The following is a 26,068-nucleotide window of genomic DNA, read 5'->3' as shown; positions in this document are numbered from 1 at the left end:
GTTCAGGGTCGGAACAGGAAGGAAAAGCGTGGTTGTGGGATACCAAATCGTTCTCCCTCCCGCTTCGAAAACGAAGCAGACACCCCGGGTGATGAGAGCACCCCGGGCCAACCTCAGAAGTTGCAAATCGAAACGGGTTGGAAATACCAGGGAGCAAAAGAGGCTTCTCGACCTCATGGTATACGAAGCGCACTGAGCAGACCACTGACCCTCTTGGCCAGGCGCCTCTCGGGAAGGGGCTGTTCCTAGTTTCTCTCTTTCTCTCCTCTTGACGCTGATTCAGTTCCGCGCGGCACGTGATCCCCGACGCGGAGCTTGTGGGAGGCCAGCCCTGGCTTGTACCTGGAAGGCGGTAGTCAAGCTCCTCCTTCCAGCCTTCGGGAAAGGCACTGGGCAGCTGTCCCCGACGGGACAGCCACTGGAGCAGAGGAGGAAGGCGTCGGCGTTAGCTACTAGGGAGAAGGCTGGCGGACGTCGTTCTCGGGTCTGATCTGAAGATCCTGGTCTCCCGAACGGGCCTGAAAACTCAGGCGCGAGCATGGCTTTTGGGAAGAGTCAGAAGGATGCCTTCGTCACCCCCGTGGGCCATCTGATCGGTAAGCGGCGCCTGCCGGGTAGCTTGTTCCCTTGGTGTTGGCCCGGGCCGTCTCTGAATTTAGCGGCTCAATCCTGAAGTTCTGGTTTCAGCGCTGTGTAGCAATGATACCGCTTGGATTCTTGGCATTGTCCAATTACGATTGAACCAGACGGCGTGTGTGAGGCTCTTGAATTTGTGTTCTCAAAGGGTTGTGGGGAGATGTGCTTCACCCGTAGCCTGGATTCTAGTAACTCGAATCCCAAGCTATTATCCACGGTCCACTGAAAATTAAGATTGCTGCAATGTTAACAGAAACGCTAATGGCAACCGATTGCTATGTAGAGCACTTGAACTTTCGGTGAGCTTGGAAGAATGAGAGAGTTTACGTATTTGATAAGATTACTTACAGGAAATGTTAGTCAGCAACTGAGAATCAGAACTCGTCCGAAGTGCACATCTATGCTTTCTGAACTTTGCAAGAGTTTTTAACCACCACAGGTGTCCAATAAAGGCAACCGGTAACACCTGCTGAAGCCTATATTGTCAATATAGGCATTGATGCCGTGCTGGTGTTCCTGCATCCTACAGGGCAATGGGTGAACTTCCAGAAGTTGTTGATTAAGATTGATGGAAATTGAGATTCAGTAGCATCTGAGGGCTTTAGACTCATTTTATCTTGGATACACCCTTGTTGTTGCACTGTGGCTCCTTAAATGGCATTGGAAAATACCACGTTGAAACTCCACCAAATACAATCTGTTACCATTAGCTGAATTTCCTAAATTTTAAAGTTGGCAGACAGATATGTATTTATTTATAGGTGAGACCTTGACTTACGACCACAGTTGAACTCAAAATTTCTGTTGCTAAACGAGACGGTTGTTGAGTGAATTTCGCTCCATTTTTACTACATTTTTGCCACAGTTGTTAAGTGAATCGCTGCAATTGTTAAGTTAGTAGCAAGGTTGTTAAGTGACTTTGCTTGTCAGAAGATCACAGAAGGGGATCACATGACAACTGGGACACTGCAACTGTCATAAATATGAGTTAGTTCCCAAGCATTTGAATTTTGACCACATGTCCATTGGGTTGCTGCAATGGTCATAAGTGTGAAAAAAAGGTCATAAGTCACTTTTTTCAGTGCCATTGTAACTTCAAACAGTCACTGAATGAACTGTCGTAAGTCGAGGACTATCTGTACTAGGTTTATATTGTCTTCTAAGTCTAAATGTCCTACTTTGATCCTCTAAAATAACAGTTTGTTCCTAATTGCCTAGCTTTTTAACTGTGAGCCCAATCTTTCCTTTGGCAGCAAAAGCTACTTTTGGAGCCTTGCAGACAGAAGAATGGGGTCAGTTTATGCATATTTGTGACCTTATCAACACAACTGAGGAAGGGTAAGCTGCTTGATGTTCTTTGAAAAGATAAGTGTTCAATCTTTAGCTGTGAAGTCAGAGAATGACAGTGCTTCTTCGTGAATTGCTGCCTTTTTTTTGTTTGTATCATTTTGCTCTTCAGCAGTTGGGAAAACTTAAAAGTTTGGGGGAAAGCATGTCCAGAATGTTTTACTTTTTTTTTTTTTTTTGGCTTTTGTGGAATTTGAGGCTAAGAAATATAATATGATTGTCTTTCAGCTTTGAAAAAAGACACTCTGTTTTGCAATTCATCTGTGAACATGGAGGTGGCTCTGCTGTCCCCAGTCTAGAAGCACAGAATTTAGCACAGTGGAGGCATGGGCAGTCCATTGTTGTGGTAATTGTGGGTGATGTTCTGTGATGCCACTCAGTTTTCTATCAATTTTTGGTGGCACATATCTTCAAAGCTGGTGAAGGCTTCATAGCAGAGGGCTTATCCAGCAGCTGCAGCTTCTTGTTCTCTTAGCTCAGGGGTGTCAAACATCACACGACGTTTCGTGACTTTTTTGCCATTGCCGGCAATGAAGTGGGCGCGGTTTTGCTGTGATGCTTTCGGCCCGTGGGCCAGCAGTTTGACACCCCTGTCTTAGCTGGAAGTCACAGTGGTGTGGGATTTTTTTCGTGATGTCTTTGTAATGCTTGTATGATCAACCTCGAGATCTCTTCCAGACTCTCCAGTACACAATAGAATAACTAGAGAGGTATATAGCACTCATCCATTCTGATGACGTGTCTCGCCTATCTCACAATTATTATTTATTTAAAATTTATTTTTAAGAACTAAAATAAATATAAGTTAAAAAAAATCACAAAATGTTCCTGAAAACAATACATTCTCAATTCTGATTGAATGATCCGGGAAGAGATTTGCAGGACTAGGAGAAAAAAACAACTGGCAACTAGACCATGTAATGTTTATGGGTTACCCATTTCAGCTTTATATGATGTTGTAGGAGCTGCATCTGTTGCAATGCATGTTAGGAGTTGCCAACTTTCACCGAGTCCCTCTTGCTTACCTTTAAGTGGGGCTTGATTGACATAAGACCCAAGTAAAAGTTTCTTTCCGTGCTGTGAAATCTTCACCTTGACATTTTTTTAAATCACAGGGAGCGAGAAATAACTAGTTTGAAAATGGGCATTGCTATATGTCAGTGGTGGCGAACCTATGGCACGGGTGCCAGAGGCGGCACTCAGAGCCCTGTCTGTGGGCACGCATGCCGTCGCCCAAGTCCTAGGCCTTCAGCTGGGTTTTATAAAACCTTTTCGCTTTAGGCCTCGGCCGCCGTGTGCAAAAAAAAAAAAAAGGTTCAATCAGTCAATTTCAACTTCTCGCGGGAAAAATAAAGATCTTGCAAAGTTGGAATTGATTGATTGAACTTTTTAGTCCCACTGTCTGCCATTACCACTGCCATTACCACCAGCCATGCCTACCCACTGGGGCACACCCACCCAATGGGCCACGTCCACCCGGCACTCGACGATGCATAAGTGGGTTTTGGGTTGCAGTTTGGGCACTCAGTCTCTAAAAGGTTCGCCATCACTGCTATATGTTTTTGATATTGTGATTACTGTTGCCTGATGAGTTGGATTTGAATGTGAACTGTTCGGCGTCTCTGGAACAGAATATAAATACAAATAAATAAATAGATAATAGACAAATTGCATGTATTGGGCAATCCTAGTTTCCTGGCACTTGTATCATGCCTCCTGTGAAAACTCATATTAGTTGTTTATGTGTTCAACTAAATGTGTCTGTTAATGAATGGCAGTGTATTCTTAGATAAAATGGTGAGTAAAGCAGTTCTGTAATGGCCATATAGAATCTATAGTAGGGTGTCCATCTGCTATCTGGGGAATTCTGGAAGTTGAAATCCACAAGTCTAAAAAATTGCTAAAATTGAACATCCCTGATTTATAGGATCTTGCAAGTTTGACTAGAGCCTTCACTGGTTTTTAGCATTTGAATAGATGTGAGCAATAGTAGCTATTCTTACCCCCTTTCCCTTGTCCAGTTGTGTCCAACTCTAGGGGGCGGTGCACATCTCCATTCTTAGCTGAGGATGTCAGTGTTGTCCAAAGATACTTCCATGGTCTTTAATCAACTTGACTATATTCCAATGAAGCGCAGTGGCTCATGTGGTTAGGACACTGGGTTGACCATTTGCAAACTTGTATTCGAAGCCGGAGTGCTGCTGTGTGTCAGAACTTTTGTCATTCACTCCAATTCCTGTCCACCTAGCAGTTCAAAAGCGTGCAAACGCGAGTAGATAAATAGGTACCACTTCAGTGGGCTCATTAGCAGGGAATGAAAGAAGCTCCCAAGTGCGAATCGGAAACTAGCAAAGATGTTGCAATTAACAATCACATGATCGCGAGATGGGCAACTGGTCATAAAAGTGAGCCGGTTGCCAAGCACCTGAATTTCAATCATGTGACTGGGGACGGGCAACAATTGTAAGTTCAAATTTAGGTCATAAGTCTCCTTTATGGAGGTTGTTGCTAATTCAAATCTTGTTTAAGCAAACTGTCATAAATCAAGGATTACCTTTAATTACATTGGTGTCCTGCCTTCAAAAAAATACAGAAAAGTCCATTATCCTGAGAGCAACCCTGAGTTGTGTCTTTGCCTGAGAAAAAGTGTTTGATCAATGAGTCTTGTGACTAAATGACATTCGTGCCAATGCTCAGTCCATATGCTATATTTCCAGGAGACCTTTGAAGCAGGAACTACAGGGCATCTAGCAGAAAACATCCTGTTTGAGGTGTGTAATTTTGCAAAGAAGCAGCATGCTATTTTGAGCATGCAATTCTATGTCCTGAGGTTTGTTGTTTAAGAACTACAATACTAGTTGAAATTGACTTTTTAATTTCAACCTACTTCACATAACACAAGGATAGAGGCAAATGCCATTTCTGAATTGATATTATTGCACAAATGATGCAACTTGTCCTTGCATCAGATGTCACATTGTCATTAAAGCACAGAATTGTACTATTTGAATGACAATATGACATACTGACTTGTTATTGTGACTTGTAATGGAGGTTGCTGCACAATGGGAAACTGTCGTGAAGGTGCTGAACTACAGTTACTAGCATTCGTTTCCATTAGCCATGATTGTTGAAGACTGCTGAGAATGGTAGTTCAGCAGCTCTGAAAATCCAAAAATGTGTGGAAATAGTTCAATGTATGAAGTAGCAATAAACACAACATCTAGAATCTTGGATGAGTTATCAGGAGCTACATATCAGAGCTCTTGAACGTAACTCTTCCCTTTCCACACACATATATCTAGGATATTTTGGCTGCTTTCTTTCAGTAGAGAAAAAGAATCGAGCTTAGTCTTATTGGGTGTGCTCTAGTCTTAGATTAGGGGTCTCCAATCCCCGGTCTGTGAACTGGCACCGATCCGCGGCATGTTAAAAATCAGTCCGCACAAACAAGCAAAGCCCCATCCGAGGGATCTAGGCAGCATACAAAACCATGGCCCTTCCAGTCCATGGAAAAACCTCTCTCCACGGAACTGGTCCCTGGTGCCCAAAAGGTTGGGGACCCCTGGTCTAGATGACTTATTGCTTAACAAGTTATTTTGAGAATGGTTGTAGTTATGGCCGCTGAATGGGTACCTGACAGCCCATAAAACATCCCTGGCTGTCATAAATGGTCAGACCACATGCCCCCTGCGGTCATGTGGCTGCATATTGGGCAGGTCGGCTTTACAACCCATTGTGCAGCATTCCTCAGCCATGTGACCACAATTCCAGCTAAAAATGCCCATTCAAATGAACGGGTTTATTAATAACTGCCATGTTCACTTAACGATTACTGTTTTTACTTAAGAACCATCACAAAAAAAAGGCCTGGCAATTACTTCCAGTTATGTGGATGCCTTGACTTACAACTATAACAATTTATAATGGTAATTCCAGGCTCAATTAGAGTTATAATTCAAGGACTACCTGTAGGTCTTTATCTTCAACCAGCATAGCCATATTTTGAAGACCGCAGTGTGTGAAAATCATTACTTAAAGAGCAATTTTTGCCCAAAGCAAAATTGGAATAAAATAAGCATTATCTCTTACTGTTTGTTCCTCTGTACACATTAAGATATAGGCTGATGTTTATATGCATTTAGAAGTATTGCTTATTGTTTATTTTTCTGGGATGGATTTTGTTGTTTTGGTAGGGATTATTCTCTGGACTTCAGCCATGGCCTTTTATTTATACTTCAGCAGTGGAACCTGTTCTTCTTTTTAAAAATGTTTCCTGGATGGCTTACAGTAATAATAATAATAAAGTAAACCAGCAACAAAGCCTGAACCAAATCAACAAAAAACAGCAACTCATAGTTACAACAGAATTATCCAGCCAGAGGCAATAGCAGTGTTATTGTGGTGGACCTATCCTCTAAGTAATTTCCAACCACGCAAAGAAAATTGGCACATTGTTTTGAAAGATGTCTCAGTTTAATTTATTAAATTCGTTATAATTGCCCACTCTATTAGATTCTGGGTGACTTTTAAAACCCAGAAATTATAGATTAAAAACAATTAAATATAAACCGGGAGCCCATATTCAAATGCTAAGCCATGTAGATATGATGGGCCCTCCACAAATACATCAGCTAAATGTGTTAACCTCAATTAAAAAGCTAGTTTTTAAATTCCTTTCAGAATCCCAGGAGAGTGGGTGCCAATTGTATCTCTGAGAGAGGCTTTGCAGAGGGCAGGCATTGTGGCAGTAAAGGCATACTTCCTCTATCCCAGTGATGGCGAACCTTTTAGAGACTGAGTGCCCAAACTGCAACCCAAAACCCACTTATGCATCGTCGAGTGCTGGGTGGATGTGGCCCATTGGCTGGGTGTGGCCCATTGGCTGGGCATGGCCAATTGGGTGGGCGTGGCTGCAGTGGTAATGGCAGACTGGGTGGGACTAAAAAGTTCAGTCAATCAATTCCAATTTTGCAAGAACTATTTTTTTCCCCACGAGAAGTTGAAATTGACTTATTGAACCCCCTTTTTTTTTTTGCACACGGAGGTGGAGGCCTCAAGCGAAAAGGTTTTATAAAACCCAGCTGAAGGCCTAGGACTGGGGCGACAGCACGCATGCCCACAGAGAGGGCTCTGAGTGCCGCCTCTGGCACCTGTGCCATAGGTTCGCCACCACTGCTCTATCCTATAAAGCAGCGACCCCCAATCTTTTGGGCACCAGGGACCGGTTCCATGGTGTGGGCAACTATAACAATTTTTTAAAAAAATTAAATTAAACTGAGATACTTTTCTAAACAATGTGCCAATTTTCTTTGCGTGGTTGGAAATTGCTTACAGGTTTCATGTACTGCCTGAATACCAAGATGGGGCTTTGCTTATTTGCGCAGCCCAGTTTCTGGCATGCCGCAACTCAGTGTCAGTCCCCATACCAGGAGCTGGGGACCCCTGCTATAAGATGACAACCTTTAATAGAGGGGATCTATAGTGTACCCATTTTATGTAAATGTACCAGGCAGTACCAATTGAAGTCAGTACCTCGGATAACCAGACTGTATGCCACAAAGGACTTTATGTTACTCCTCTAAAACAGTCTTTCCATCTTCAACATGGGGAGATATACAGTACCTCCTCTCTTTCCTAACTATACTAACTAGATTGAGAACACCTGGAGGAAACAAGTTTGAGGGAGAATACCCTAGGTTATGTGATTTTTTTGTTTGCTTGTTTGTTCAACTTTCAGAGAGCAGAAGAAATGAAAAAGAAACAACATTCTGGGCTTTTGTTCCCCCCGGCAACTTGCCAACTTTGTTTGGGTCTGTATAACCATGGACATCTGTGGGCTTGACTAAAGAGAAGCCATGTTCACAGGGGGAATAGGAGTATATGAGTTTTGGTTTGGCTTATGTGTCAATCAGTGAAATAGCCAGTGTTTAGCAGCCCTCCAACCTATGTCCAGTTCAGCATTTGAAATTATGTAACTAAAAGCTGGTCATTTAAAGGTTGGTATTGTTATCGTTTAATCTAGATGAGCAACAAAGATAACCACTGTTAAGCTAAGAGTCATCAGGAGCAGCAGAATATGCCAGTTTATGAAGTATTAAAAAGTGAAATGATCTCTTGCCAGAGAAATTTCACCCTGGGGTGGAGGGGGGGAAAGGCTCTAAAGTCATGCTTTTCCTTTTGTATTACATAGTCAGAAGTATCTTGAAGGCCACATAAGGCTTCATGTAGCATTTGAAGGCCACCTTTCAAAAGTAAGCAGGGCTTGAATTTAAAATATTTTCACTTTTTTCTATGAACACACTGGGACCTGTTAAAAAAATGAAATTCTGATGCCCATTCTCAAAAATATCTCTCTATCTATCTACCGTATCTATCTATCTATTTATCTATCTATTTATCTATACACATATATATTGTCTCTAATTATACTAAAAATGCGAATCCCGGGTATATTCATGTTGCATGCATTCCACTCTAAACTTAGCCGACAAAAGCTAAGTTTATCAAACAGTTGTTAGTTTATTAAACAGTTGTTTTTATATTTATCCCGGTATTCGACTACTTTTCTCAATATACATACACACACACACGCACACACACACACACACACACACACACACAGAGAGAGAGAGAGAGAGACGTATGTGTGTTTGTATATTAATCACAATAGTGGAAACACATAGTGGAAAAAAGAGTCTTGAAAGTTAACTAGGTTGATGCCATATAATACAAAGCTATTACGGAATCTAGTTGTTCTGCTTCGGATACTGTGAAGCCTCCTCCGAGAAGGTAACAAAGAAAACTCGTCATAGAGAAGATGTGTAGCATGCATGACAATATGTGGACTCTGGTCAAGCAGCACTTATATGCCAAGTCCTGAATAGAAGGACATGAAAATCCAGTAATCTTTTCTGCCATCCTCACCACTCTCTGCACAGCCTTCCTATCCAAAACATTTCCAAACCATACAGTAATACAGTATGACAGGATACTTTCAATCGTCCCTCTAAAGAAAATGGTAATGACTGGGGAAGGAAGATGTGCTATTCTCAATTTGGAGTCCATTGTTGATGCTTAAGGCTTAAGCGTGCCATTTCTGCAAGGCTTAAGCGTGCCATTTCATCTTTTAAAAATACAACGTAATCCCACAAATGAGCCAGTGTGAAGTAATCAATAAAATATCAGATTAAGAGTAGGGAGACCCAGGTTCCTGACCTCAGTCACGGAAGCTGTTTCTCAGCCCAGTCTACCTCAAAGGATTGTTGTTTTATGGAAAATAGGATACACACACACCACTTTTAGCTTCTAATTGAAAGTTGAGTTAGAAATATAATGCCCTCCAAAATGCAAAAGAACTAAACAAACCCTTGAGCATGCTGTTTTTTTGTCCTGTGTGATGGAGGTGGAAACACTGAATCGTATCAAGACTTCTCTGTACCAAGAGCTCTTTTTTTTTACATGCTTTTTACATGCTATCTTAAGCCATGGCTGCTATGCCTTTCCTCAGCTCTGTTTCTTCAAAATCTTACCACCAAAGAAGCTCCTCTGTTGGTTCTCTCCTGCCCCTTTAAAGAAGACATTGAAAACTATGGAAAATTTCCCTATGCAGAGCTATTACAGAAGGAGTAGGGGGAGGGGGTTGCCTTTGAGACTAGTGGAAAAACGTAGAGGCCTATTACTAATAGAATCAAAGCAATGGACTAGACCAGTGATGGTAAACATTTTAGAGACCGAGTGCCCAAAAACTGCCCTGCCCCCTGCCCGCCCCTATTCCACTCCCCACCCATTCCCACATGACTGCAGGGCCACCCACCATGTCCACGACCCGCCACAGCAGATCGCCCAGGCAGCCCTGCAGCGCTTTGGCGGCCACACCCTCTGCCTGCACCCCACAGTATCATCTGCGCACAATGGGGCACAAGGGCAGAATTATGTCCCTGCTACCTGACTGCCATGTCCTTGGCTGCGCTGCTCTGCATGCGCCGTGCCAGGGGCGACTCTCTGGGGGCTGCTGGTGAGGGGGCCACGAGGGGAGGTGGGGCTGGGGTAATGGCATGCATGCCCACAGAGAGGGCTCTGAGTGCCGCCTCTGGCACGCGTACCATAGGTTCGCCACCACTGGACTAGACCAAGGTTTTTCAACCTTGCCAATTTTAAGATGTATAGATTTCAACTCGCAGAATTCCTCAGCCAGCATGTTGATTAGGGAATTCTGGGAGTTGAAGTCTACACATGAAAAACACTGCACTAGACGAAGCTTATGTGAGAGATAAGAGGTATGAGCCCTAATTACCTCATTCCACTCAAAACCAAATATTTTGTTATTTTTAATATTTATAAAAATATTTATAGATCTCCATTTTTCACAGAAAATTTGTAAACCAAATTTTCTTCCTTTTCATAAATATATAAGGAGGTGCAAAGCACACAGATAACCTAGCACAGCCTTTTTTAAGGTGGAGTACAGTTTGTTTAATAGCATGTCTGCCTTGATCGTTTTGAAGCATCCTATAATTAGACTTAAATTGAGCCAGGATCCTGATGTTAATGTCTTGGCCTTGCACGGAGTAATTTTGTATTCTAGGTATTTGGCCCAGAGAAGAGAAAAATCAATCTTTCCTTCCTCCCTTCCCTCCAACAAGCTAATCTGTTGCAAATGTGGAAGTAGCTAAAATGCAATTAATGTATTGTAATGTACTGTATTCCTTAGTTGTCCTGTGTGATAGTGGCCTGATTCATACATCATGATGAGCTTTAGGGTGGCTTAGCATTTATTAAAAAATCAGTATGTTTTTAACTCCAGGCTTGTGGCTTGCCTTAATACGTTTTGTAAAACCAGCTAATTGGTTCTTATTTAACAAGCCATGGCTAAGCAATTATGGCTATTCATGATATTGAACTCAAAAATTGATAAGGCACAATTACAAACCTATATGCAATTATCTGGAGTGGATTTTTTTTTTGGGAAATCAGACAGATTATTAAATTAATAAAGCATGTTTTTTTAACTGATGCTATTGGTGTTGAGTCTAGTTAGTGATGAAGTACACTAAAGCAGGGGTGTCAAACTCAAAACATCATGTGACGTGTCGCGACATATCGTGACTTTTTTTCCATTGCTGGCAATGGGGTGGGCGCGGTTTCGGCATGACGCATCCGGCTTGTGGGCCGGCAGTTTGACATGCCTGCCTGCACTAAAGGGTTAGATAGGAACATAAAGGAAATTGTAGATAAAATTTCTTGTTCTCCTACAGACGTTCATACAATAAATAATTTTCAACACTAGCATGGCCTGCTGTCTTAGCTTATTTATATTTGGAAATGTTAATTCATCAATTTTGCCTTTGTTGATAATGTTACACTATTTTGGCCAAGATAATACAGGTTACTCTAAAGGGTAAAGATATGCAGATAGAAGCAGGCTTGATTTTCAGTAAAGACTTTGGAGGCTATTAGGAGTTGGGAGTAGATTCGGAATCTATTTCAGTGTCACTCTGAATATAATCTTTTATTGTTTTGTTTTTATTTTCTCTCACATTGATGATGATGATGATGATTTTTCCATGCCTCCGGGAAAGGCATCTTACTTACAATACTGACTGTTAGGCATGCTACAGCATTTGGGGCTGATGGGAATTGGAATTCAACATTTTGATAAGCCTCTAGGGTTCCTACAGTACTTCTACTGTAGACAGAAACAACGCATTGAGTTTGGGAAACCATTTCAGCAAAGCTTATGTACGGTCCCCTATTAACCTCTGTAATAGGGATGCTTTGCAGTCAATTAACAAACACAAATCATCTCAGACATCAGGTCATGCGGATGTTGGAAATTAACTATCTATTGTACAAACTTCAATAATGGAGTGAAAAAATTTAATCTTTGGCAGGACATAGTGTATGCCAGGTGGGCAACTATGGAACTTCTATGACCTGTGGACTTCAACTCTCAGACTTGTGCAAGGACTTGTCCAAGCCAGCTCGGGAATTCTGAAGTTGAAATCCATAAATCGTAAAGTTGCCTTAGTTGCCCGCCTCTAGTGTATGTACTCTCAACACACAACTCATCTTTGTCACTGAAGTGGCTACCTTGCTTTATTCCCGTCTTGATTTAATTTTCCTCTTGGGGGGGGGGGTTCATTTCAGCAATCTTGATTCCTTATTTTCACCTAACATTGTAAGAGAAATAATACGTGTGTAGAATTTTAGTTAACAATCAGTATGTTTTCTGATTTTATTTCTTTTAACCACAGACCCAAGGATGCAGTGAGAGCACTTAGGAAAAGGCTTTCCAAAAACTGTAATCATATGGAGATTCATCTTACCTTGTCCGTAAGTACAACATGTTCAGTCCTTATAAAATATTTGCACAGCACAGGACAAAATTCATGGGAGTTTTCCAGATAAGTGTTTTGCTGGAATATTAGCACAATTTTCTGAGGCATGAAAAATCAGTTTCATGGGACAGAAGTTGCCATTTTTGAATCAAATTTACAAAATATCATTTAGATCCCCTTTATTTCGATAGGCAGAAGACTGCTCCTCCCATTAAGAGTAGCAAAAGTACTTTGTATACCTCACTTGCTTCTCAGACAAATGTTAGAGAAAGAAAACACACTCTTACAAATTTTGGGTTCCGGCGCTGTAGCCTGGAAATTAATTTAGAACCTCCAGTTCTATTTACTTATTAGTTTTACAGTCTGCTACTTCAAGAGCTCAAGACAATTTCCATTCCCTTCATTTTTACCCTAATAATAGCAGGCCTCAGACTCATTCAAAGCTAATCAGGGATCTTATGTCCTAAAGGTAGGCTAGGGTCTAGGTCTCCACAGGACTCATGCAACACTTAACCACTATATTAATACCCTCCTCCTCCCCATTTCTCTTGAATGAATCTGGAGGTACTAAGACACAACAAAACACCCAATTTAAAATGAAAAAATAAACAGAAATTCAAACATTGTTCAGAGTTCTAGGTTTTTTTTTAACATTCTAGCTTTATTCAACCCACTCTAAAGTAGGAAGCTTAGCATCTTAATCAGCATATTGCCTCATTTTTTCTTTTTAAACTAAACATTCAAGTATTCAGTTAGCTTGGAAGAAAAAGAATGACATCCTGTTAAAGGAATTGTTGTTTAACCACAAAAAGTTTTCTCTGAGAGTTTTCCATTTTACAGCATGCTATAAAATCTTTATATGCTAGTATCAAGTCCTATGAGAATATTTTTGAACCAAGTCCATTGAAGCATGTAGTTTTAACTATACAAAGGTGTTGATGGCTCAGAATCAGATCACATAGAGAGGAGATATTTATTTTGTAATTTAAAAATGTCTTACAATATTTTATCTATAAAGTCAATGTGAAAAATTAATGTCTGTTTGTTCATGTATTTCTGTCTTTGCTGGGCTTTAATTGAGGAAGGCACTATTTGAATAACTGGATTATAACTTTACTACAACATAACTAAGATAAAGGATGCTGGGAGTTGTAGCTTTAATAATAACTGTTGGGCAACAGTTCACCTTTGCTTTATTTGCAGGCATCTGCTATCTTTCATTTCAATGTTACAATGCTGGATGGAAACTATATTTACAAAACTGCAATCTGCATGAAACTTAAAAATATATTCAAGTTAAATCATGGTATTTTAACAGTAATTATATACGTGTGTGTATGTATATATATATATATATATATATATATATATATATATATATATATGTTTTCTGAGGTTTTCGCGGGTGTTTGTATGTAGGTCTTTGGTTGTTCGGGTTTTCTCCCACGTAAAATTGGAAGTGTCTTGGCGACGTTTCGACAAAGTCCCATTCGTCATCTTCAGGCTGGTGCTTTCAGCTTCGTGCCTCTGCTGCTCAAATGATATATATATATATATATATATATATATATATATATATATATATATATATATATATATATATATATAATTTTCTCCCGCATCAAATCGGAAGTGTCTTGGCGACGTTTCGACGAAGTCTCATTCGTCATCTTTAGGCTAGTGTTTTCAGCTTCGTGCTTCTAGGAGCAATATATATGCAGGTCTTGGTGTATTCGGGTCTTTTCCCGTGTAAGATTGAGAGTATCTTGGCGACGTTTCGATGAGGTCCCACTCGTCATCGAAACGTCGCCAAGATACTCTCAATCTTACACAGGAAAAGACCCGAATACACCAAGACTTGCATACCTATACCCATGAAAATCTATGAAAACAAATAGTGTGATTTAGTGTGATACATGAACCAAGTCATAAGCGGTTGAAATGAATCTTGTGCATTTAGCCACCAGTCCAGTTTCCAGGATGTTGTAGCAAATAACATGCAATTTTAAAAAGTGGAGTTAAATGGCATGAGAGCCAGTTTAGTGCAGTGTTTAAGGTACTTGGTTAGAACCTGGAAGACTTTGAGTTCTGATTCTGCCTTAGGTACAGCTGGGTGACCTTGGGTCAGTCTTTCTCAACCCTCAGAAACAAGCAAGGGCAAACCACTTCTGAAAAATACTTGCCAAATAATAACAAGTGGGTGTGAGTTAGAAATACTTAGAGCAAAAAAATGAATTTCCTGTATAGTAGCCCAGTCTGATATTTTTATGGGTGTTGTCTAACATTCCTATGTAGGCTGTAATCTAGGTCAGTATGGTCAAACGGCGATAGCAGTTGGGAGTTTGGAGTAATGTAGATTGGTCCATTGCTTGAACTTATGTACAGTAATTGTAATGGTAGACAGATTCAAATTCCTATGTTTTTTTTTTAAAAAAAGTCAGGCACATCACTAGTGGTACAAATGATTGATAGTTCTTGTACACAGGATTACCTATCTTATTGGTTGTAATGTAAGATGCAGCTTTTGGAATTTGAGGAATTTGCTTTTCAAAATAACGATTACCACGCTGTATGAATGAAGTCCTACTGATTTAAATTTCTCCAAAGGTTTGATACCACCTAATGTTTGAATCCTTCCTTTCAGAAATTACAGAAATGCAATCAAGGATGTTTCCCTCAAATGAGTACAATAGCTTTCATTCCTAATTTGTACCTGTCATCCTGATTAGTTTGCAAACAGTTTTTAAAATATGTGAAGTATTATAGAATGAATGAAGGGTATGCAATTATATCCAGCCTCTACTGTAATTAATCATTATTCATAATTTGACAAATGTGAAAGATAACAGGGGTCCCTTGAGATTTCATATCCTGTAAGAAAATAGAGACAAATTTTTATCCAGTGATCTTTCCATTGGGGATAGTGGATGCCTTGAAATACTAAATGGAATTAATCACATCCACCATTTCAGAATAATAATAATAATAATAATAATAATAATAATAATAATAATAATAATAATAATAGTAAAGTTGGAAGGGACCTTGGAGGTCATCTAGTCCAACCCCCTGCTCGGGCAGGAAACCCTACACCATTTCGGACAAATGGCTGTCCAGTCTCTTCTTAAAAACTTCCAGTGTTGGAGCATTTACTGCTTCTGGAGGCAAGCTGTTCCACTGATTAATTGTTCTCACTGTCAGGAAGTTTCTCCTTAGTTCTAGGTTGCTTCTCTCCTTGATTAGTTTCCACCCGTTGCTTCTTGTCCTGCCTTCAGGTGCTTTGGAAAATAGCTTAATTCCCTCTTCTTTATGGCAGCCCCTGAGATATTGGAATACTGCTATCATGTCCCCCCTTGTCCTTCTCTTCGTTAAACTAGACATACCCAATTCTAGCAACCGTTCCTTATATGTTTTAGCCTCCAGTCCCTAATCATCTTTGTTGCTCTTCTCTGTACTCTTTCTAGAGTCTCAACATCTTTTTTACATCGTGGTGACCAAAACTGGATGCAGTATTCCAAGTGTGGCCTTACCAAGGCATTGAAGAGTGGTATTAATACTTCACGTGATCTTGATTCTATCCCTCTGTTAATGCAGCCTAGCACTGTGTTGGCCTTTTTGGCAGCTGCAGCACACTGCTGGCTCATATTTAAGGGATTGTCTACTAGGACTCCGAGGTCCCTCTCACAGTTACTACTATTGAGCATGGTGCCACCTATGCTGTACTTGTGCATTTGGTTTTTCTTGCCTAAATGTAGAACCTTGCTTTTTTCACCATTGAATTTCATTTTGTTAGTTAGTGCCCAGTGTTCAAGTCTGTCCAGATCCTTCTGTATCTGAAGCCTGTCTTCTGGAGTGTTGGCTATTCCTGCCAGCTTGGTGTCGTCTGCAAATTTGATGAGTTCCCCATCTATCCCTTCATCCAAGTCATTGATGAAGATGTTGAAGAGTACTGGGCCCAGAACAGAGCCCTGGGGCACCCCACTACACACTTCCCTCCATATAGATGCAGTTCCATTGAGGACCACTCGCTGAGTACGGCCGGTCAGCCAGCTACGGATCCATCTGGTGGTGGTTCTGTCTACCCCACATTTTTCTATCTTGTCAAGTAGTAGGTTGTGATCTACTTTATCAAATGCCTTACTGAAGTCCAAGTAAATTATGTCCACAGCATTCCTCTGATCCACTAATTTTGTCACTTGGTCAAAGAATGCAATAAGATTTGTCTGGCATGATCTATTTTTGACAAACCCATGTTGGCTTTTAGTAATGACTTTGTTTGCCTCTAGGTGTTCGTTGATTCGTTGTTTGATTATCTTTTCCAGGATCTTCCCAGGTATTGAGGTCAGGCTGATAGGTCTGTAATTTCCTGGATCCATTTTTTTTCCTTTTTTGAGGATGGGAACTACATCAGCTCTTTTCCAGTCCTCTGGTAGTTCCCCTGTGTTCCAGGATCTTTGAAAAATATAGTTCAGTGGCTCTGATATTACATCTGCCAGTTCCTTGAGAACTCTGGGGTGTAATCCATCTGGTCCTGGCGATTTGAACTCATCTAGGCTGGACAGGTGCTCCCTAACCATTTTCTTGCCTATCTTAACTTGTGTTTCTGTTTTGTTTTTTATGGCACTATTTTTGATAGGTTGGTCTGTTTTTTCCCTTTGTGTAAAGACAGATGCAAAACACGAGTTAAATAGTTCTGCTTTCTCCCTGTTGTTTGTCACCTTCTTGCCACTTCCACCCACTAATGGACCAATCGTTTCCTTCACTTTTTTCTTGTTTTTTACATGTTGAAAGAAGCTTTTTTTGTTATTTTTGACTTTGGTCGCAAGCCTTAGTTCATTTTGAGCCTTGGCTTTCTTCACTTCATCTTTGCAGGCTCGGGCTATTTGCTGATATTCTGACTTAGTTATGTTCCCCTCTTTCCACTTTCTATACTTGTCCTTTTTATCTTTCAATTTGTCAGAGAGTTCTTTATGCAGCCATGCTGGTTTCTTTTGAGAGCTGTTGTTTTTCCTCTTTGTTGGTATTGTGCTAGACTGTGCTTTTATTATCTCATTTTTCAAAATTTCCCAAGCTTCTTGAGTTGTTTTCCCCTTGAGGATTCTCATCCATGGAATCCTTCCCAAGCCCTCTCTAAGTTTATTGAAATTAGCTCTCTTGAAGTCCAAGACTCTAGTTTGACTGTGTTCTATTGGTTGTGCTTCTATAATGTTGAATTCTAATATTGCATGATCACTTCCTCCCAGGGTTCCTATGGCTTCAACACCGTCTATCATTTCATCTCTGTTAGTGAGAATTAGATCCAAGATGGCTAATCCCCTAGTTCCCTTCTCTACTTTTTGGGAGACAAAGTTGTCTGCTAGGTTTGCCAGGAACCTGTTTGATCTTCCACTTGGTGCGGAGTTTGTCTCCCAGTTGATGTCAGGGTAGTTAGAATTCTTTCAGTGAAATCAAATGTGTAGGTGTGTGTTTCTGTCTTGCAGAAATGATGTTTGGATTATAAAAAAGCTATAACATAAGCTTTTCTGAACTGGGATAGAGCCAGTTTGGTGTAGTGGTTAAGGCACAGGGCTAGAGACCACCTTAGGCACGAAGCCAGCTGCAAACACAAATTACTTCTGAAATCTTGCCAGAAAAAAAATGCAAAGACTTGTCCAAGCAGTCACCAGGATTCATCTGTCTGTCTATCTATGGACTGGAGCTGTAAGGACCCACCCCACTTTGCATCTTAAGAAGACAGAACTCTTGGAATAATTCTTCCAACAGGAATCCTTTATTAAGAGAAAATGGTTGCAGGCATGCTAGACAGGACTTGGGGTTCAAGCTCTCCCATTCAAGGTTTTAAGGGGTTCCCAGTAGTCCCACCCAATCAACCCCCCTTCCAGTGATAGTTTCAAGTATCACAATTCCACCCCCTTTCTTCTTTCTTCCGTCTGGATGGAGACTTCAGATAACTACATGAAAGGCAAATACCCTTCCTTGTTATGGTAATGTTCTTGGGTGCTAACACCCAAGAGGTTACAATAAACATACATTCAGCATTCAGCTCTTTGAAGTGTACTGAAGGAAGTGAGGGCCATAAAGCCCCTTTGTTCTCCCCCTTCTCTCCCTCTTATGGCAGAATCCAGAGAAGGTAGAATTGGGGTTTTCTATGTTTGATAATTAAAGATGAAATATAATTGGATTCTGACAGGAGCCTTTTTCTTGAAGAATTTCTGTACAGAATTATCATGAAAAATAAAATGTTGTATTCGCAATAATGGATAACGTAAGCAGAAATCTGAATATTGTGTTAAATTTCAGGGTTTGTATGATTATTCGGGATTTGATCAGCAGTGAATACAGGTGCAAACAAAATGTCTGCTAGCTCTGTGTCTCCGAAGAAAATAGTACAGTATTGTGCAATGTGTATGTTATCAACTTCTCTGCTTAATCAGAGGAGCTTATTAGGGCTGATTATCAGATGTGCAGAAGCACACTTTCTTATTGCGTATTCTGCTTTTCTTCTGATAACTTGTTCAGCAGGACAATTATCGGCAGAGTTGAGCTAATAATTTAGGTTGATAAATGGCCAACATTTTCCAGATATCAATTTGAGCTGTCTTAGTATGTTATGCTAGATTGGGGATTCAGATTCCTGGGTATGTTGACAAACGTCTGTGCCCCCACCCTCTTCTTAGTAACTCTGAGTCACTACTGTAAGTATTTTGACATTCTTCTGAGTTGCAAACATACGGACTAAAAAAACAAAACCAGCTTTGGCTTCCTCTTGGCACACAGATTAGATATCAAACTATCTGCCTTTTATTTATTTTCCCTGCCTGCTCAGCACACTGTAATGTGTGGCTTGAAAATGCGTTGGGATAATTTATCTAGGGATTTATTCTGCAGATGTTAATTTATCTGCATGGAGTTTAAATAAAGAAAATTCCATAAACTTTTATAGTTACATGAGTTGGTGGAAGTTGGGAACATGTCTGACCTGCAAGTAATTTATGATTATCTACAAGCAAAAGTAGAGGAAACTGCTTAGAATGATAAGATTTTTCTTCTGCTCAATCCAGTTTATTCTTTCTGTACCTCTGTTAAAGAGTCAAAATTGGGAATTTGGAGCTGGACATATTGTTATGTACTTGCTTCATTAAGTCATGAGGGAGTTTTGATATTTGAGTAATGAAAAATTAGAGACTAAAACCTGAGAACGATAATAAACAGGTATATCATTGAGACAAAATGGTGCCCCTCCAAATTCCCTGTCCCATCTGTATAGATTCTTTTTTCATCAATTAAAAGAAGTCATATTTTCAAATCAGTATTGCAGAGGTTTTTTTTTTTTTTTTGTCATAGGCCTTAGAAGAATAGAGGCTGCATGCAGCCTAGGTAGGGGTAGGCAACCTTGGCTCTTTTATGACTCGTGGACTTCAACTCCCAGAATTCTGGGAGTTGAAGTCCACGAGTCATAAAAGAGCCAAGGTTGCCTACCCCTGGCCTAGGGGAACAGTCACAAATCCTCACTGTTTACAATATTTCCAAAACAAGTAAGAAGGAATATTTTTAGATAGGCAGCCAAGGTTGCTGCTTGGTTACATAATCTTTATTACCGGTATTAATAAACTTTGGGTGTGTTAGACCTGTTTTCATGGGAGATTACCTAATAGCTTAAATGTAAATAAACAAGCTACTGGATTTACTGGAGCCTTCTCTAGGTCATTGCCAGTCTGTTTATATGATTTTTACTGTAGTAGAAATCTTAAGTGTTAATTGAAGAATCCTGCTACTTTGGAAGATCTATGGGAGCTAAACATTTTCCCAGGCAAATCTGATTTCAGGGATCTAGGTATCACAGTACTACAGCTTTCTCAAATGCAGTTACAGAATCTCCATAATAAATGGCTGGATTAGACAGAATGAGAAGATGCCGCTTTGAAACAATAATGGGATTACAAATTAGATGATGTTGAGAATCAAGAAGTTTATTCCCCTTGAAGGATAGAAGCTTGAGATAGGGCTTTAGGGATAAAGGGGAGGGGGCAAAATAGTCTCTCACTTGCAGTGATGGCCTCTTTGTAATGAGCTGCATTATTAAATGCTACCTGGAACCAAAGAATGCCTTTGTTAATGTAAGGACAACCCCATTGGGCAATCACACTTCTGAAAAAGACATTCATTTCTTCTTGTCTCCCACAACGGATTAGGCTAGATTTGGGGTAGAGATTTTGATTTACAGGCAGATCTTCTAAGAATATAATATTCGCAATTTGTAATCTGAAGCACTAAAATTGAGAGCTTTACCGTGTTTTGACCTATATAAATTGAATACACGGTAGGTACCTCTGTTTCATCATTCTTTAGATTTTCATCCCGCCTTTCATCCCATTAGAAGACACTTAATATCGGGACTTGCATGCCAATCCAACCCTAAAATAGATTGTTTGGTTTGGCTTGCCAAGTTTCATGAATCTCAGCCATTGTGGTCTGTAAATTATTGTTTATGGTTTTGGTAATAATAATGAACTTGGTCAATTATGACTTACTCAGCAAATCATATTTAAATAAACAGTGGGCCTAATCCAAGGAATGATTCTTGACCAAAGTGTATTTAGGATGGGGTACAATTTATTACAGTGCCACTAAACCAGTGTAGGCTTTGTGTTGCATGTTAGCACTAACTGTCATAGCCAGATATGGAGTAGTGCAAGATGCGAAGCTTCTTGAAGTACAAGAAGAAGACCAACTGTAGATGGGCAAAGTGCCCACCACCAACATCACCGAGGCGTTTCCAGCATTCCACAATCTCCTTAGGAGACAGAAGAACAAAGTTTTGAATTTGTGTAACTCCTGTGATGGTTGCGCTAGATAAATAGTGTGAGTGGTTAGTGTGAGCAATCACTTTCTTTAACACACAAGTGAGCACTGTGTGGCCATCCAGGTATTGTTGAACTGCAATCCAGTTTTGGTCTTTCATTACCATTCCAACAACATCTGGAGGATCAGCTTGGTAATATTTTTTTTGTCCCTTCTATACAACTCTACTACCATTGATAGTATCAGGTGTCACCAAGTAACTAAGAAGCTCACACTGATTTATTAAGTGTTAAATTTTCTCTGGATATTTAACATTAAAGGATTTGTGTTTAATGCATTCCATTCAGCTACCTGAAATTCTCTGTAATGTAGGTTGATCTACTTTCTCTCAATCCAGATAGTTAAACAAACAATATGAGATCTGTTTTCATTAGTGAAATGATATAATCTATTTAAATGGCTCCATTTTGTTTGGAAATATTTGCAGTGCTTGCCTGAATCCCATCCCTGTGCCAATAGAACTGTGCTTTCATGAAAATACTTCCTCCACACCCTTCCCAATCTATGCCCCTACCCTCCAGAGACATTCTGAGAACAAATGATGGGCTGGAACAGAAAGGAAAACTTGTGCCCACTTTTCATTTCACTGAATAAACAATTCCATTAGCAAAACAGAACAAAACTAATTCATGATCACTGTTGCATTTCCTGTGAAATAAATAGAAACGTTGCACATTAGGTTTGACCCGTGGAACTAATATTCCCTAGGAAGCTGTAGAATTACCACCTTCAGTGGAAACTATCTGGTTTGACAGTCTATCAAAGTTGTACAGAACTAATGACTCCTACTTCGTTTTAAGAAGTTATTTGATAACTCAGGAGACCCACTTCTAGCGTTTTTTTCCAAGTCTTAGCACTGTAGCTGTAATTGCTTTCTCCTTCCCATTTTGACCTGCAGGCGAAATGTTCTTCATCAAATGCAAGCAGTACTTCTCAAGGTTTCGGCAAGTAGGTTGCACCTTTAGAGACTAGCTTCCTTCTCCATTGCTGGAAAATAGCCTTTCCTATTAGTATGCAATCCTTGCTTGCCTTGGGCAAAAAAAACCCATACTAGTGTTGTTTTTTTCTTTCCTTAATTGTGCAAGATGCTGTTAAGAAGTTCTTAAGAGGCTTTAAATAAGGGAAAGTTTACTTGTAAAAACAAGACATTGTGAACAAGTATCATAAGAATCTTTTCTTGTCTATCTCTGGCAAAAATCAAATCTCATACAGTATATCCTAGCTGTACATACCAATGATAGTTTGTTCCTTCATTATTTTCATCTATTTTATTATGTTAAGGATATATAAATGCATCAACTTCAGTTTCATGTTTCTGTGTTATCTTTCTGCTTTTTTAGAACCTTGTCACAATTGAATTTTTTTGCTGCAGGCAAATTCTTAATAGTAGGAATACAGATCTAGGAATGACAGCTCAAGTCCATCACCATTCTCTGATTTATTCTAATATGCCTCTTTTTTACATCTGTGTTCTTCCAGCTGCCACTACTGATTAATGTTGCTTCCTAAATCAGGTACTAAAAGTCATGTCAGGTTGCACTGCTAGAGACATAAATAGTTGTTCAAAACTACAATGGATCTACAGTATGCTCGGCAACAGCAAACACAGTAGTTTCCCATATTACTCCTTATATGTGCCTGTTTTGTTGTATATCATTTGTGGATCTTCTGCTTTTATCGTAGCTGTACAGTAACATAGGCTGCCTCGGGATGGCTCTGCTATTGGACAAAGTGAAGTGGCCAACTAAGGCAGAAGTAGGGGCATGGAGTCATAACTGGTGAGAGATTTTGGAAGAAAAATTTAGTGTGCCACCACAACTTGCTTTGTATTCCTAAATTAGCCTCTCACTTGATGCAAAGGAGGACATTGTTCACTGTCAGTACAGTTCTTCTTGTTGTGCCATATCTGTTATCGGACGTTGGCGATCATGTTGGCGATCCTGTTTTTATCAGCAGCCGCTGATAAAATAATACTAAAATAAAATGCAGCTTCTTGCTTTATGATGAATATTTATCTTGGAAGATATTCTAGTAGGCAGGATGTTGTACCCTTCAACAAATCCATATTTTGCCATCATTTTTTGAATTAAAATATTTTAAAAACTATCCAACTTGCATGAGGAACTTGGCTGTCTTCTCGTATTCCATTTAGCCTCTTGAAGCTTCTTTTTGGTAGCTCTTATTTACCTGACTGTGGATGCTAAGAGTTCTCTGGAGCATTCTTGTTGCTGCTTTCCAGTTTGTTCCTTGGAGATTCACCAAAGCCTAATATAATCACCATTCAGGAGACCAGTGACATTTTGTTGCCTACAAGAGTCTCTCTGCAAATATGTAATTTAGCATGCAATCAAATGAATCAGAGTTACAGTTCAGTATTCAGATTAATATGTAATCCACAACACACAAATGAGCAATTGGAAAATAGTTTTAAGATAAGATAAAATACTTATTCACTTTATAAAGAAGTACAAATACTTTATTCTCTTGGTAGATCAATACAAAATTAATAGGTATCAATTCTTGGATTCATACATTGCACTAAACGTAATGTGGCTTATTTTTCTGGCTTGCCGTAAATGTGAGAAAGGAGTGGATCAACTATTATTTAAATATGGATTAGTAAATAACATTTTGAAACCTTGGTTTGCTGCTGTTTCAATTTTGATTTGTGTGGCATGATGCATGAATAGAGATGCTTTATTTGGGTTAGTGTTTTATTGGTTTATACTTGGTTGGCTTGCTCTAATCACTCTGTAGAAGTACAAAGGGTGAAAAGGAAGAGGAACAAATCTATTTTGACCAAGCAAGTCATTATTATTTTGTTTATCCTGTAGCTTCCTTCTGACATGTTTAAAACCTATGGCTAAGACAAGTCATGGTCTATTAGACCTTCTGGCAAAACTGTAGAATTCCATAAATGGTATTTTCAAGAATACAATTGAAAATGCAGGGCTAATAGAAAGCACAATGGCAAACATGTCAGATGCTTTTGTACTTTTCTTTCCTTGCTTATTTTGTATTTTTGAAGGAAACCTATCCAGGTGTTTGTCATTACAAATAGTTTAATTTTCACTAACAAGATTTTCTGAACACATGTCAGCATATATGCTGTTGTCTAGACTTTAAAATTTAATGTAGCTTGAAATCCCATATTAATTTTGGAAGATTCCCAACATTCTGGAGTAGCTTTGAAAGAGATGTGTGAACATTTAAATTCCATTTTAGTCACATTGGGACTCCGCCGTCTGTACTGGCTGATTGTACTAGTATTTCACAAATGTATGTATTTATGAGCATGTTTTAAAATGGCTGCCTAGAATTATGTCAGGTTTCATATTATATTCCAGTCTCTGTGTCTGACAGAATAGATTGAAAAATCTTATGGACAAGAAATTAGAAAAGAAATATGGTAAAATAATATTGTTTTTGGTAACTGTGGCAAGATTATTGTATGCAGTAAATTGGGAAAACCAATGACATACCTGCAGTGGTAAATTGTATTATAAAATTAATTGAACTAACAGAAATGATGAAACCAACCACTCTGAACAGAGAAAAATGGATTAAGAATTTTTTGGGAAGACTGGAAACATTATAGGAACTTTTTGTTTAAAGAAGAAAACATTGAACTGATGCTTTGGAGATTAAAAAGGGACAAAGAAATTGGGGAAAAGATTAAGATGGTAATTACTCAATAGAATGAGGGATGGAAGGCATAATTATTTTTTTTTCTTACTTACTTTTCCTCTATTTTTTTCTATCTTTGCTGTTGATCATTTTGTATATTTTTACTACATTGAAACATTCCTTTTTGCTTAAAGAAGAAAACATTGAATTGATGTTTTGGAGATTAAAGAGGGAGAAAGAGGTTGGGGGAAAGATTAAGATGATAATAGAATGAGGGGTGGAAGGCATAATTATGTTTTTTTTTTCTTTTTCTTATTTACTTTTCCTCTATTTTTTCTATCTTTGCTGTTGATCATTTTGTATGTTTTTACTACACCAAAACATTCTTATCTATCTAGCTATCTGTCTAGGTATCTAGTTATCCATGAAAGATATTAGGTTCTTTTGAGTCTGCTTAATACTTCCATATGTTGCTATCTTTCTCCAAGTTAGGTTGGAAAAGACAGGAACAATTTAGGTACCAGTGGTGAATTTCCAGTATATCTGGCATAAGAATTAGTAGAAGATCCTCTCAATGGTCTAAGTATGAACCAATAGCCAAGCATCTGAATTTTGATCACATGATTATGGGGATTCTACAAAGGTTGTAACTGTGAAACATGGTCATAAGTCACTTTTTTCAGTGCCGTTATAACTTTGAACAGTCCCTAAATGAAGTGTTGTAAGTTAAGTACTATCTGTACAAAAAAAAAAAAAAATGAAAATGGTAGGGAAATAGGGGAGGAAAGGGGGGAAAGAAAAAAAACATTGATTTCTGACTCTTTTTAGCACAGTAGAACAATATAATAACATAGAGCCTAATTTTTTTATACTTTTCCATAATAGTATATATGAGGGTGAAGGTTCATTCTCCGAGCTTGTGGCTGGTTTCTGAATGGGTATATATACTGGTCATTTTATAATATCAAACCTATCTAATCAGCAAAACCCAAAGCCAAAGTCTCTTTTTTTCCCCACCTCAAGCACAAAGTCCCAAAATGGTTTCCAAATGGAAACAAAGTTAGCTGCATTCTTTTCTTTGATAAGGGCAGTGAATTTGGCTATTTCTGCTAATTCCATCAGATTTTCCAGCCAGTCTTCCATTGTAGGAATTAAAGTATCTTTCCATTTTTGTGCATAGTGCATTCTTGCTAATGTCAACATATATAACAACAGTTCCATTTTTTCAAGTTCTTTGTCCATCTCTAGTTTCAACT

At 39.2% G+C, this 26,068-nt stretch overlaps 1 protein-coding gene across 1 annotated transcript in view; it reads left to right on the top strand.

The window, feature by feature from the left end:
* Window positions 1-329: 329 nt before the first annotated feature.
* TOM1L1 (target of myb1 like 1 membrane trafficking protein) overlaps window positions 330-26,068 on the top strand; it is a 51,611-nt gene continuing 25,872 nt past the window's right edge. Inside the window, exons 1-3 of the mRNA XM_039349520.1 lie at window positions 330-596; window positions 1,890-1,974; window positions 12,240-12,318. Of these exons, the coding sequence (XP_039205454.1) occupies window positions 539-596; window positions 1,890-1,974; window positions 12,240-12,318 (222 nt within the window). The 5' untranslated portion in view covers window positions 330-538. The remainder of the gene's footprint in view (window positions 597-1,889; window positions 1,975-12,239; window positions 12,319-26,068) is intronic.

The sequence above is a fragment of the Crotalus tigris genome, unplaced genomic scaffold, assembly GCF_016545835.1.
Source record: "Crotalus tigris isolate CLP2741 ecotype Arizona unplaced genomic scaffold, ASM1654583v1 scf7180000018282.538533, whole genome shotgun sequence".
In the NCBI taxonomy this organism is placed as follows: Eukaryota; Metazoa; Chordata; class Lepidosauria; order Squamata; family Viperidae; genus Crotalus; species Crotalus tigris.
Note: the sequence above shows the minus strand (reverse complement) of the source record. Positions and strands in the feature narration are given on the sequence as shown.